This window comes from Pongo pygmaeus, chromosome 3 (assembly GCF_028885625.2).
Source record: "Pongo pygmaeus isolate AG05252 chromosome 3, NHGRI_mPonPyg2-v2.0_pri, whole genome shotgun sequence".
In the NCBI taxonomy this organism is placed as follows: Eukaryota; Metazoa; Chordata; class Mammalia; order Primates; family Hominidae; genus Pongo; species Pongo pygmaeus.
This window is the reverse complement of record NC_072376.2, coordinates 198,867,381-198,881,710: the sequence shown is the minus strand read 5'-3', so window position 1 is coordinate 198,881,710 and position 14,330 is coordinate 198,867,381. Positions and strand designations below refer to the sequence as shown.

Here is a 14,330-nt window from a genome sequence, read left to right as displayed (position 1 = left end):
ATGGTCTCGATCTCCTGACCTTGTGATCTGCCCGCCTTGGCCTCCCAAAGTGCTGGGATTACAGGCGTGAGCCACCACGCCCGGCCGTCTTTGATCTATTTTCTCTTGCTCTATTGAATAGAGGCTGGACCACCCAGATGGAAAGCAATCAGAGAGACTCTTCATTGGGTAGACAACCACCCCCGTCAAAAGCAGAATCTTTTGCAGAGGGGTTGGTCTTGTCTCCATCATGTCTTGCTCTTCAAAGAAACGATGGGGAAAGATCATAAAGTAGGATCCTATGAATTTTCTATAAAGTACTTGTTTGAAAATCTGAAAAATAGTCACACGTCAACATCAGAGAGAAACATGGGATGGTTTATTGTGGATATCCTAGATCTCCATGACAATTACAGTTTCACAGCTGTGCCTGCTTTCACAGCTGGAGGCCATTGTTTCCTGACTGTGAAATAGAGAACACCTGCCTTCTCTGTTGGGTTCTCTCCTTTGTCTCATATTTTTGCTGTGTGATTTTTTAACTTGAGCTCGTTTTCTTCCCCAACAGCGGTGCTGTGGTGAAGGCGCGGGATAAGTACCGGCACCCTGAGTGCTTCGTGTGTGCTGACTGCAACCTCAACCTCAAGCAAAAGGGCTACTTCTTCATAGAAGGGGAGCTGTACTGCGAAACCCACGCAAGAGCCCGCACGAAGCCCCCAGAGGGCTATGACACGGTCACTCTGTATCCCAAAGCTTAAGTGTCTGCAGGCGCGGCATGCACGCACGCACCCACGCGCACTCACACGAGAAGACATTCATGGCTTTGGGCAGAAGGATTGTGCAGATTGTCAACTCCAAATCTAAAGTCAAGGCTTTAGACCTTTATCCTATTGTTTATTGAGGAAAAGGAATGGGAGGCAAATGCCTGCTATGTGAAAAAAACATACACTTAGCTATGTTTTGCAACTCTTTTTGTCTTTGGGGCTAGCAATAATGATATTTAAAGCAATAATTTTTTGTATGTCATACTCCACAATTTACATGTGTATTACAGCCATCAAACACATAAACATCAAGATATTTGAAGGAGTCTAATTGTCTTTCCTTGACAAGTTGATTTTGCAATTGTGGTAAATATCAAATAACAATCTTGTATTCTAACATAATCTGCAGCTGTCTGTACGTGTTTTAACTATTACAGTGCATGTTAGGGAGAAATTCCCTGAATTTCTTTAGTTTTGTATTCAATTATGCCACTGGATGCAACAAACATAATAAATACATAAAAGATTTTTAAAAATACCTAATGAAGTGGCATTCATTGAATTCAAATAAAATCAACATTTCAATGAGAGAACCCAATCATATTTTAACATGTACACTAACAAATATTTTAAGATAAATGTGGCTTCTTCAAGTTTTATAACTCATTACTCTTTCTTATGAGCACAAAATTTCTGATGATAGGAAAAGCATTGAAATTTGCTAGTTAAAGGTAGTTCAGTCTCTTTCAAATTAAAAGTTTCACTTGCTTCAACAGTCTCTTTCAATTTAAATATCTCTTTCAGATCAATATTCAGTCAAATTGAAGGTTCAAAGTCCATCACTGCTGTTTCTTAGGCTCAATGGTTCACCACCTCCTCCTCTTCCCAAGATGGCATCTCCAGGAAGAAACAATTTAGAGGACTTCCTAAGGAAGGCAGGGGGTGCTGGTCTCCTGGGGTCCTGCTTGTATCCACTGTTGAAATCCTTGGTTTCACTTGTGACCTGTGGTCTGTTTTCTTGACATAGTTGGGGCCAGGCAATAAGCCCACCTCTACTACCACCTCCAAAACTCTCAGCTCAGCTTTCCTGGAGTCATGGATCCTCTGTCTGAGACATGCACTCTGCCTGGCCCTGGCGCAGGCAGCCTACCTTGCGGGCTCTGCACTGTGTTACCTTGCCTCTCACCCAGGGTGGCCCCATGGCAATGCTCCTGACTTGCATCTCTCACCTACTTTCCATGTCCCCCACTGGGGACATACAGGAACTTCTGAAACTGTCCCCTCAGGTTCAAACCATGGAGAACCAGCAGGGTGGGGACCTCAGACCCTCTGCTCACCACCTTGTGTCACATGGTCATCTCTACCACCCCCTCCACCCCTGCAGCTGCTGCCTTCTGGCCTGGAACAAGTGTTCTCCTCCCATACGGTCCCAAATGGGACACAAGTTTTATTGCTCTGGGATTCTCCCAAACTTAACTGACTCTGACCCTGAACTGTTCAGGATTTTGAGAGGAGCCAAAACACGTGCCTGGCCCCTGTAGGCATTTGACATTGCAACTCCTGTGCCAACACAAGCATTCACTAACAAAGTTATTAAAAAAATGAAACAGACTTTTGAGATCAAAGAAATGAATGTATCCAAAATACATGTTTGTTCAACAGTCATTTTCAAACATTTTGTTTTAGGAAGGATATAAACTTAAAGTTTAGAAAGCAAATGAATGGTAACTGACTTCGAAAACCTGAGAAAGTTAAAACTCAAAGTAACGATGGAGAAAACCACAAACCAACCCAATTTACTCTCTAGCATCTTAAAGAGGCATGGTAATGGGCAGCACCTGGCATTTCTGGACCTGAGGATAAAGGTGCGACTACCATAAGGAAAGCTGAGTAGAAACTGTTTCAGAAGCACTTATTCCCTAGAGCAGGGGTCCCCAACCCTCTGTGTGGCCTGATACTGATCTGTGGCCTTTTAGAAACCAGGCTGCACAGCAGGAGGTGAGCGGCAGGCTGGCGAGCAAAGCTTCATCTGTATTTACAGGTGCTCCCCATTGCTCGCATTACCACCTGAGCTCACCTCCTGTCGGATCAGAGGCAGCACTAGATTCTCAGAGGACCATGAGCCCTACCGGGAGCTGTACATGCGAAGGATCTAAACTGTGCACTCCTTATGAGAATCGAATGCCTGATGATCTGTCACTGTCTCCATCACCCCTAGATGGGACTGTCTAGTTGCAGGAAAACAAGCACAAGGCTCCCACTGATTCCACATTATGGTGAGTTATATAATTATTTCATTATATATTACAATGTAACCATAATAGAAATAAAATGCACAATAAATGTAATGCACTTGAATCATCCCCAAACCATCCCCTACTGCCCCCATCTGCGGAAAATTCTCTTCCACGTAACTGGTCCCTGGTACCAAAAAGGTTGGGGACCTCTGCCCAACAGGCTTCCCCTGCTAGGTACTATCTGGAAAAGGTAAAACAGAGCATCTCCCAATTGGAAGTTGATGGTACGTGTACCGTACTGCAAAAAGGGTAAATTAACAGTGAAAGATTCGGCCGTGCACAGTGGTTCATGCCTGTAATCCCAGCACTTTGGGAGGCTGAGGTGGGTGGATCACAAGGTCAGAGTTCAAGACCAGCCTGGCCAAGATAGTGAAGCCCCATCTCTACTAAAAATACAAAAAAATTAGCCGGGCCTGGTGGAAGGCTCCTGTAATCCCAGCTACTCGGGAGGCTGAGGCAGAGAATTAATTGCTTGAACCCAGGAGGTGGAGGTTGCAGTGAGCTGAGAGCATGCCACTGCTCTTCAGTCAGCAACAGAGGGAGACTCCGTCTCAAAAAAAAGAAAAAAAAAATGAAAGATACATGAGAAAAGTGTACATTAGACATTATATTGTACATGCATCTACATTGTTAGATATTAGACATTAATATCTAACAAATATTCCTTAAATTTATATTTTATATATTTTATGTTGTAGAGTACATAATAAACTGCTGTTTTTCCTTAAATTTATATTTTATATATTTTATGTTGTAGAGTACATAATAAACTGCTTAAGTTCAGATGTTTAATAAGAAGCTTTTTATAGTAACAAAACGTAGTATGTTCTAATCTGAAATTTGGGAGAGATATGGCTTAAATTTGATAATTTAGACTGTGTAACTAAGGCAGGTCCTAAAATTGCATGCTCATTACTTTGAAGAAAAGTTATTCTTTTGACAATTAAATCTCAAAATTTAAACATGTAGAGGAATTACATACAGAATTAAACAGAAATGAATACTAAGTGAAAATTATTTTTTAATATATAAGGTCCATAATGAAAACAGTGGTGTCAAAATGGAAAAAAGAACTAAAAATGCAAACAAATGCAAAAGCAATATTTTCCCCATGCTAGCATTTTGTTTCTTAATAATGAATTCACACCAGGAATCCCATATAGAAATTCATTCCATGAAAAATAATGCCAACCAGTTTTGATTTAGCTCACAGAAAAACATTTTCTTAGAAAACAGACTAGCCACTGTATTTAGATTTATAAGCTTATGAAAGCTAAGAATGATTAAGAATTGGGTGCCTGTGAACTTTGGATTCATTATTAACTAAATCGCTATATTTTTCAGAGTAAACATAATATAGAGCTACTCCACTATCTGCCAACAGGGAGACTGACTGAATGAAAACAATTCTAGTTATCGCATATTTTTGCACCTGTGTAAGCAGCATAAAGCTTAATGGTTAATGTGAGCCACAAACAGTTTACCCATCTCTACAGATGATAAAGCTTGCCAATTGCCCAGCACGGGAACACTCCAAGCTAAGTAGAATGGAGCTTTACATTTCTTCTATCAACTTTAGTTGCAAAAGTTTGCCAAGTTGTCCTTTGAACAGATCTGATTTCGGTCCTAAGAAAAACTGCTACTTGTAACCATTACTCTCTATTATTGTGTCACGGTGAGCTAATGTTCTTTTTAAAATTTATGCTGTTCCAGTTGTATCTTAAGCATAAAAAAAGAAAACTGAAGAAAGAATGAAGGCATTCAGATACTTCAAGTAAATAAACCATTTGCCTGATCTATATGATTATTTCAAGATAATTCTCTCGGGTGTCTATTCATTTTGGAGAGCACTCAATAAATATTTATTGAGCACCTCTGAAGTTAAAAGATGTTGAAGCCTACACATAACAAAATAGATTTTTAAATATTTATTTTATCTATATTCACAAATTGACTTTTTTTTTTTTTTTTGGAAGTGGAGTTTCGCTTTTGTCGCCCTGGCTGGAGTGCAATGGCATGATCTCACCTCACTGCAACCTCAGCCTTCCGGGCTCAAGCCATTCTCCTGCCTCAGCCTCCTGAGTAGTTGGGGTTATAGGCATGTGCCACCACACCTGGCTAATTTTTGTATTTTTAGTAGAGACGGGGGGTTTCACCATGTTGGCCAGCCTGGTTTCAAACTCCTGACCTCAGGTGATCCTCCCGCCTCTGCCTCCCAAAGTGCTGGGATTACAGGCATGAACCACCACATCTGGCCCCTCTTTTTGTTTGTTTGTTTGTTTGAGACAGAGTCTCACTCTGTCATCTAGGCTGGAGTGCAGTGGTGTGATCTCGTCTCACTGCGACCTCTGCCTCTTGGTGAGATCTCAGCTCCCTGCAACCTCTGCCTGTTGGACTCAAGCAATTCTCCTGTCTCAGCCTCCTGAGCAGCTGGAACTACAGGCATGTGCCACCACGCCCGGCTAATTTTTGTATTTTTAGCAGAGATGGTTGTTTAACCATGTTGGCCAGCCTGGTCTCAAACCCCTGACCTCAGGTGATCTGCCTACCTCAGCCTTCCAAAGTGCTGGGATTACAGGCGTGAGCCACCACGCCCGGCCTGCAAATTGACCTTGTAAAGTTAATTAGAATGTTATGTGTCACTGATTGGAAAACAAAGTACCTATAAGAAGTGGTTATCTCATTGAAATTACTTTCTTTCAGATTTCTTAGTAATATTATCAGTCATTCATTCATATAAAAAAAAAAACATAAAATTAGGCCAGGCGTGGTGGCTCACGCCTGTAATCCCAGCACTTTGGCAGGCCGAGGCAGGCAGATCACAAGGTCAGGAGATCGAGACCTTCCTGGCTAACATGGTGAAACCCCGTCTCTACTAAAAATACAAAAAAAATTACCCGGGTGTGGTGGCGGGCGCCTGTAGTCCCAGCTACTTGGGAGGCTGAGGCAGGAGAATGGTGTGAAACTGGGAGGCGGAGCTCGCAGTGAGCTGAGATCATGCCACTGCACTCCAGCCTGGGCGACAGAGCAAGATTCCCTCTCAAAAAAATAAATAAATAAATAAATAAAAATAAAATAAAATAAAATAAAATTAGATATTAACATTAGCTTTTTAAATCCCTGAAAACCTTGTCTAAGTATGCAGAGAATGTCCAAGAAATGTTAGCATGTTAATTTATGAAAACCCAAAGCACAATTCCATTATCCAAATTATTCAAAAAATAATACAGTATCGAAAACCTAGTTGCTACCACATCATATCACAATTGCATAAATAGATTTTAAATTAAGATTATATTAAATACCAAATGTTTACTTTAGGATGAAAATTACTTCATTCATGTATTTCTTTGATTATTCATCTTGTGAAATAGTGAAATAGTATACACAGGTTATCCTTTCTGCACCAAGAGCAAAATTATGTTGTAAGTTCGAGAACTACCTCTCAGGAGGCCAAATTCCTATTCCACCTCATTTTCTAAGGTATATGAGTTGAAAAGCACAAGTGTGTGTGTGACCAGTGGGTACAGGCACCAAGGTGGGCACATATCTGTGGTCCATTCAAGCACTGAGGATATGTAACAGTGTCACATGCAGGAGCCTGTGCTCTGTGCAATTATGCCCCAGGCACCACTCCCTTCTGTGTTGCTCAGCCCACCTCTTCTTACGTCTAGGGCCCCAGTGACTGCTCTCTGAGTTCCCAGAGCTCCCAGCCATCACCCTTCTAGAGCACCGCTTCATCCTGCAGACCTTTTATTCCCCTCATGAATATACCTGATCCTGATGGCAATTCCTCCGATTAATGCTTGCTCTGCCAGCTAATCCAATAGACTGAAACACACTGATAAGTACTAATAATTTTTTTTTTTTTGAGATGGAGTCTCGCTCTGTCGCCCAAGCTGGAGTGCAGTGGCTCAATCTCTGCTCACTGCAACCTCTGCCTCCCTGGCTCAAGGGATTCTCCTGCCTCAGCCTCCCGAGTAGCTGGGATTACAGGCATGCACCACTACGCACAGCTAATTTTTGTATTTTTAGTAGAGGCGGGGTTTCACGATGTTGGTCAGACTGGTCTCGAACTCCTGACCTCAGTTGATCCACCTACCTCGGCCTCCCACAGTGTTATGATTACAGGCATGAACCACCGCACCCGGCCTAATAATTTTCTATTGCTCTCATTTATGTCAGATATTTGTATTTTGTTCCAGAGACAGTCCTTTCATGGAGAAGAATGTCTTCAATGGTAGGAATTCTAGATAATTAGTTGGGTGGTGGCAGGCCATTAGGTGGCTCTCAAATGACCTCATTATTATGAACAGGAACAAAATTAATCACAGGTTCAATATACAATTCAGCTATTTGACTTTACTCTGTTTAACCTTCCAGATGACACCAGAAATTGATATCCTTTTCTGAATAATGCAAGCTATTTCAACACATGGAAGACTAGAAAGCATGTGGTAATAGATGTGTATAAATGTGTCATCCCAGGTAGAAACATTCCAAATGTACGTCCTCATGATGGCTTGGTAACAATAGTATGTCATAATATGTGCACTCCAGTGTATACTCATGATGTTCACAGCTATCAAGAAGTGCAGCTTTGGAACTCAGTGCAGCAACTGGCACCACACTCCAGTTAACAACAGTCAATTGCTATGGATCACACCTGAAGATTCAAGCTGGCTCATCCATTATAATGTAGTTAGGACAGGTTTTGAGAGTTATTTGATCAAATAACAATCCAATTCCATTTTTTAAAACTTGTTATTAAAACATGACATACATGCAGAAAAGCTCACACACACTGAGTATGCTTGCAGCACAGCAAATTTACTCACGAAGTGAATAAACCCCTGTAACTGCCAAGTGTTGAAGAAATAGAAGACAGCTAGCTCTCTAACCCCCTTCCTTCCTCTCCCTTTTATTAACATCCCATCATCTCCAAAGTTTTCCACTATCCTAACTTCTAACACCATAAACTAGTATTGCCCGGTTTTGAACTTTATATTTTTAATAAATATTTATATTTTTATAAATATTTTTTATATTTTTGTATTTAAATATTTATATTCTGTGACAGTTCCTTACACACACACTTACGCTTTCCATTGCTCTTCATTCCTTTCTGCATGTCTACATTTCCATCCTCCTTTAAAACTCCCTTTAGTAGTTCTTTTTTTTTTTTTTTTTTTTGAGACGAACCCCCAGGCTGGAGTGCAGTGGCGCGATCTCGGCTCACTGCAAGCTCCGCCTCCCGGGTTCACGCCATTCTCCTGCCTCAGCCTCCCGAGTACCTGGGACTACAGGTGCCCACCACCACGCCCGGCTAATTTTTTGTATTTTTAGTAGAGACAGCGTTTCACCGTGTTGGCCAAGATGTTCTCCATCTCCTGACCTCATGATCCACCCGCCTTGGCTTCCCAAAGTGCTGGGATTTACAGGCATGAGCCACCGCACCCGGCAACTTTAGTTGTTCTTTAGTGCAGACCTGCAGGTCACAGATTTTCTCTATTCTATTTCTGAAAAATGTTCATTTCAGTTTCATTTGTGAAGAATATTTAAATCAGTAAAGCATACTGGGTTTATAATTTATTTTTCTTTGTGTTCTCTTATTGTGCTAAAATATACATAACATGAAATTTACCATTTTTAAGTATATGATTCAATGGCATTAATGACATTCATGATGTGCAACCATCATCAATATCCATTTCCAGAACTTTTTCATCATCTGCAAACAGAAACTCTGTGCCCATTAAACAATAACTCCCCAGTCCCCTCTACTTTCAGTCCCTGGTAACCTCTATTATACGCTATGACTGTGACTATGCCCACTTGAGTACCTCATATAAGTGGAATCGAACAGTATTTGTCCTTTTGTGTCTGCTTTCTTTCACTTAGCAGAGTGTTTTCAAGTTTTATCTATGTTACAGCATGTGTCAGAATTTCACTCCTTTTTAAGGTTGAGTAGTATTTCATTATATATATATATACACACACATATATATACACACACATATATATATGCACACACACACACATATATATATATATGCCATATGTTTTAATCCATTCATTTATTGATGGAATTTTAGGTTTTTTCCATGTTCTAACCATTTTGACTAATGCTGCCATGAACACTGGTGTGCACACTAATTATTTTAGCATCTTCACTTTCAAAGATTATAATACTGATGATGACTAAATTGTCACCAAAGATTGTAAAAAAAATGCAAATATAATGATCCTTTGCATTTTGCACACACGTCACAATTTCAACTTCACAATCTATGAATGGAGCTGCTGTTTGGGGAATATAAAGACAAAAATTCCACCAACTGAACTTAGTTTTAAGGAAACCCGTTGTTGGGAGAGGAGTTCTACAGCCAAAGATTTACCTATGAATCACCACATATGGAAAATTACTTTTCCAAAGAAGTACCAGACAGGTACATGATCTTCTGATGTCACATTTCCCCTAATTCCTAAGTTTTCTGTGAGGGAGAGAATGTGTTCACGCCACCAATGTGTCAAGATCAACAAGAGGTGCTCAATGAGGAAAGAACACTTGGTGGAATGTGGGTTGCCAATTACAAATCTCTGGATAAAATAGAGAGAAAATGCGACCATGTCTCCACTTGAGACCCCTAGTTAGCCAACAGATCGGGGCGGGGTGGAAAGACCCCTAGTTAGCCAACAGATAAGGGGCAGGGTAGAAGGACAAGTGTAATTACTTCAATCTACTAGGAGAACAAGAAAAAAGACCTTGGGGTCTACATTTATGCTTATTAACTAAAACTAAAATGAATTAGTGTTTGTCAGGCAAAGAAAACTGAAAAATCAGGAATTACACTCCATAACTGCCACAGTGGGTTACTTCTTCATTTTTTATCAATATAATGTAAGCAAAATAATTGGAGAAATAAAAAGAAATGAATTTATTATAAAATAATGTATATTTTAATATTTATGTATGTCGGCATAGCTATAATAGAAGACAATAGGAATTAATCATTGTTAATGCAGTAGCTATAAATGCAGACTAATGTGAGTGCATTATATTGGCCCCTCAGACACCTAAGAAGTGTTGCTTTTGGTGACTTGATTACATTTAGAAAAGCTGTGAACAAACAAAGTTTGTTCAAACAATCTATTAATTTACATGGCAGTTGAAGTCATAACACCTTCTATTTATATTAAACATTACAAAATCATTTTGCGTTTTGCAAGCAAAATAGACTAGTTTTTATAATCATGTAATCATAAACAGGTTTTTCACCTACATGAATATCTGGCAAGACCATTGAATGTGCAAGCAATGCAGGAGAATTCTTTTTTTTTTTTTTTTTTTTTGAGACAGGGTCTCACTCTGTCACTCAGGCTGGAGTGCAGGGGCACAATCACAGCTCACTGTGCAGCCTCAACCTCATAGGCTCAACTGATCCTCTCACCTCAGCCTCCTGTGTAGCTGGGACTACAGGCATGTGCCACCATGCCTGGCTAATGTTTTTATTTTGTTGTAGAGATAAAGCCTTACTATGTTGCCAGGGCTGGTCCCAAGCAATCCTCTCACTTCAGCCTTCCAAAGTGCTGGGATTACAGTCATGAGCCACCGCATCCGGTCAATACAGGAGAATTCCTCAATATGTAGGACTGTTTGGCACATTACAGATCGTTTCATATCCCTGGTCCAATTGCACTAAATCCCAATAGATTTCCCACTCCTGTGACAGCCATAACATACAGGCAAATAATCCCCTGAAGTGTATCGCCGTCACTGAGAACTGCTTGTCCTTGAAGGTGATTAGATGGAATTGTTCTAGATAAGGAAGTGATCTGACAATGGCTCCTCAGGGCAATCGTAAGGGGTTAAGGGAAGAAGACCAGGGCACACATGTATGAAAATGTAATTTGTATGCTTCCACAAGTGGTAGGGACGTAGGCCTACCATATACCTGAAACCCAAAGATGGCAAGACCCTGAATAAGGATGTCTTTGTAGTTATTTAAGAATTCCATTTCCAGGTTTGCCATAGAGTGAGTGAGCCAAACTTGGAAATGGAATTTCTGGAAATAACTAAAAATATTAATTGTGGAGCCACTTGACTTTAAATTGTCCTTGATCCTGGGCAAGAAACACTGAAAGCAGCAGACACAATGCCTGAAGATCAGCGCAGAGCCCTTTACCCAGTCACCTGGATTGTGTAAGCCTGAGTTTTGTTTAGACATGAACCTAAAAGTTTCTCCTTACTTGTCATTTCGCACCTAGATTGGGAACTGAGTATGGATCTCTTGTTAAGCTAAGAAAAGTGAAGAAAAGCCTAAAACTACAGCATGTCACTGTGTTTGATAAAGCATGGTGGTCTGTCTCAAAAGTGTTATTTTGAGAATTCCTAGTCTTGTGTTCCTTTACAAGGAACAGAAAACAGACAGGCAGGCTGGAAAGCTGGAAAACAGATTTAGCAGAACTTCTAATCATTTTAGGTGCAAAATGCATTTGTGGATGGGTGAATTATTTGGGTCCAGAAGTTAACATTATTAGGTGACATCAACACAAATGGCAGAGTAAGGACCTCTAAAAATTCTCTTCCCCATAAAAGTGACTGGAACAACAGCACAATTGTCAGAAGCAACTTTTTCACACATCTGGAAATTAACCCAAGTTTTGCAATAATTCAGGCAGCATTCATTTAATGAAAATGGCAAAATCTTGGTAAGAACAGTGAGCTCTGAGTGTTTTGTTAGGTTGGTGCAAACGTAATTGTAGTTTTCTCATTGGAATTTGCCATTTGATGTTGGAATACATTCTTAAATAAATGTGGTTATGTGAGACATCATTTTAATGGGCATTTCTCACGTTATGCTTTTTTTGCTAATGACATTACTTGCTATTTATTTTAGACTATGGAAATGATGTTAGACAAAAAGCAAATTCAAGCAATTTTTTCAATTCAAGTTCAAAATGGGTCATAAACGAGCAGAGACAACTCACAACATCAACAATGCATTTGGCCCAGGAACAGTACAGTGGTGGTTCAAAAATGTATTGATTGTAATCGTTCCTATTTTGATTAATAAAGATGTTTCGAACCTAGTTACAATGACTTAAAACTCACAGTCTAAAACCGTGATTACTTTTGCACCAACCTATTAACTTCCCCAGTCCTATTTCCTGAGCCCCAGCTCCATGATGGCTTTGAAAACCAAAAGCCCTCGTTCATTATTAAAACCAGCAGCCTACTTTGACAAATTCCACAAGAGATAAACTCAAAGAGATCCACACTTAGACCCATCATAATCAAACTGTTAAAAGCCAAAGACAAAAGAGAGAATCTTGAAAAATCAAGAGAGAAGCAAGTCATAATGTACAAAGGATCCTCAATGAGAGTAAGAGCTGATTTCCCATCAAAAACCATGGCGGCAGAGGAAGTGGGATGATGTATTCAAAATGCTGAAAGAAAAGGCTTGCCAACTCAGGAGTCTATAACCAACAAAGCTATCCTTTAGAAATGAAAGTGAAATTAAAACATTCCCAGACAAACAAAAACCAAGAGAATGTGTTGCTAATAGATCTGTCTTGCAAGAAATACTAAAGAGTGTGTATCCAGTTGAAATAAAAAGACACTGGACAGTGACTCAAACCCACATATTAAATAAAAGAGCACTGGTAATGGTACACATAAGTAAATATAAAAAAGAGTGTAAATATACATCTATATAAACACATATATATACACACATATATATAGTAACTATATATATATATAGTTACTATATATATATAGTAACCCCTTTCTTCTCCTCTGTGACTTAAAAGACAACCACATAAATAGATAATTATACACTGGGCGTGGTGGCTCAAGCTTGTAGTCCCAGCATTTTGGGAGGCTGAGGTGGGAGGATCACTTGATGCCAGGAGTTTGTAACCAGAATTGATGACATAGTGAGACCCCTGTCCACAAAAAAAAAAAAAAAAAAAAAAAATTAATTAGCCAGGCATGATGGCATCTTCTTGTAGTCCCAGCTACTTGGGAGGCTGAGGTGGGAGTATTGCTTGAGCTCAGGAGTTCAAGGTTGCAGTGAGCTATGATTGTGCCACTGCACTCCAGCCTGGGCAACAGAACAAGGCCTTGTCCTCTTAACTTGTCCTCTTAAAAAAAGAAAAAAATACATATAACATATATATAATATAAATAAAATAAATCTACATTTATATGTGTGTATATATATATAAATATATATATAAATATATATATAAATATATAAATATATATACACACATATAAATGTAGATTTATTACATATATATGCACACACATATATATATATAAATGTAGATTTATATTATATATATTTAAGGCCAGGTGTGCTGGCTTACATCTGTAATTCTAGCACTCTGGGAGGCCAAGGTGGGCAGATAAGCTGAGCTCAGGAGTTCGAGACCAGCCTAGGTAAAATGGTGAAACCCTGTCTCTACTAAAAATACAAAACATGATCTGGGTGCAGTGGTGCATGCCTGTAATCCCAGCTACTCAAAAGGCTGAGGCACAAGAATCACTTGAGCCCAGGAGGCAGAGGTTGCAGTGAGCCAAGATTGTGCCAGTACACTCCAGCCTGGGTGACAGAGCAAGACTCTGTCTCAAAAAAAAAAAATTAATTAAATTAAATTTTAAAAATAAAAAATAAAATATGTATTATTATATATAAAATAATCTATATTGTAGATGAAATAAATCTACTATATATAAAATAAATCTACATTGATGGTCACACAAACATAGATGTAGATATAATTACATAGAAGCAGTTTATATAATAATAACAAATAGATGTAATTTGTATAACAATAATAGCATAAAGGAGGTTGAAGAGAACAAAACTATATTGAAGCAAAATTTTGTAGATTATTGAAATTAACTTGTTATTAATATGAACTACATTATTATAAATTAAGATGTTAATTATAATCCTCAGGGCAACTACTAAGGGAAAAGATAGATAGATACTCACATACATACATACATACATACATACATACATACATGACTTCCCAAAATTTCCCAAATGTATCTCTCAAGGGAGTTAAAATGGTACACCAGAACATATGTATAAACAACACTATTTAACACAAAATAAGGCAGTAATGAAAGGAATGAAAAATTAAAAAGGCATAAGATATAGAAAAACAGCAAATAACAGAACTAAATCCTACTTTATCAAATATTATATTAAATGTAAATGTTTTAAACATTTCAATTAAAAGGCAGAGATTGGCACAATGAATTTATATAACA

General features: G+C 39.0%; 1 protein-coding gene across 3 annotated transcripts in view; it reads left to right on the top strand.

The window, feature by feature from the left end:
* PDLIM3 (PDZ and LIM domain 3) overlaps nucleotides 1-1,276 on the top strand; it is a 33,615-nt gene extending 32,339 nt beyond the window's left edge. For all 3 annotated transcript variants that reach the window (XM_054484204.1, XM_054484206.2, XM_054484205.2), the window contains one exon: nucleotides 545-1,276. In XM_054484204.1, coding sequence (XP_054340179.1) covers nucleotides 545-734 — 190 coding nt within the window. In that variant the 3' untranslated portion in view covers nucleotides 735-1,276. The remainder of the gene's footprint in view (nucleotides 1-544) is intronic.
* The last annotated feature ends 13,054 nt before the right edge of the window (nucleotides 1,277-14,330 follow it).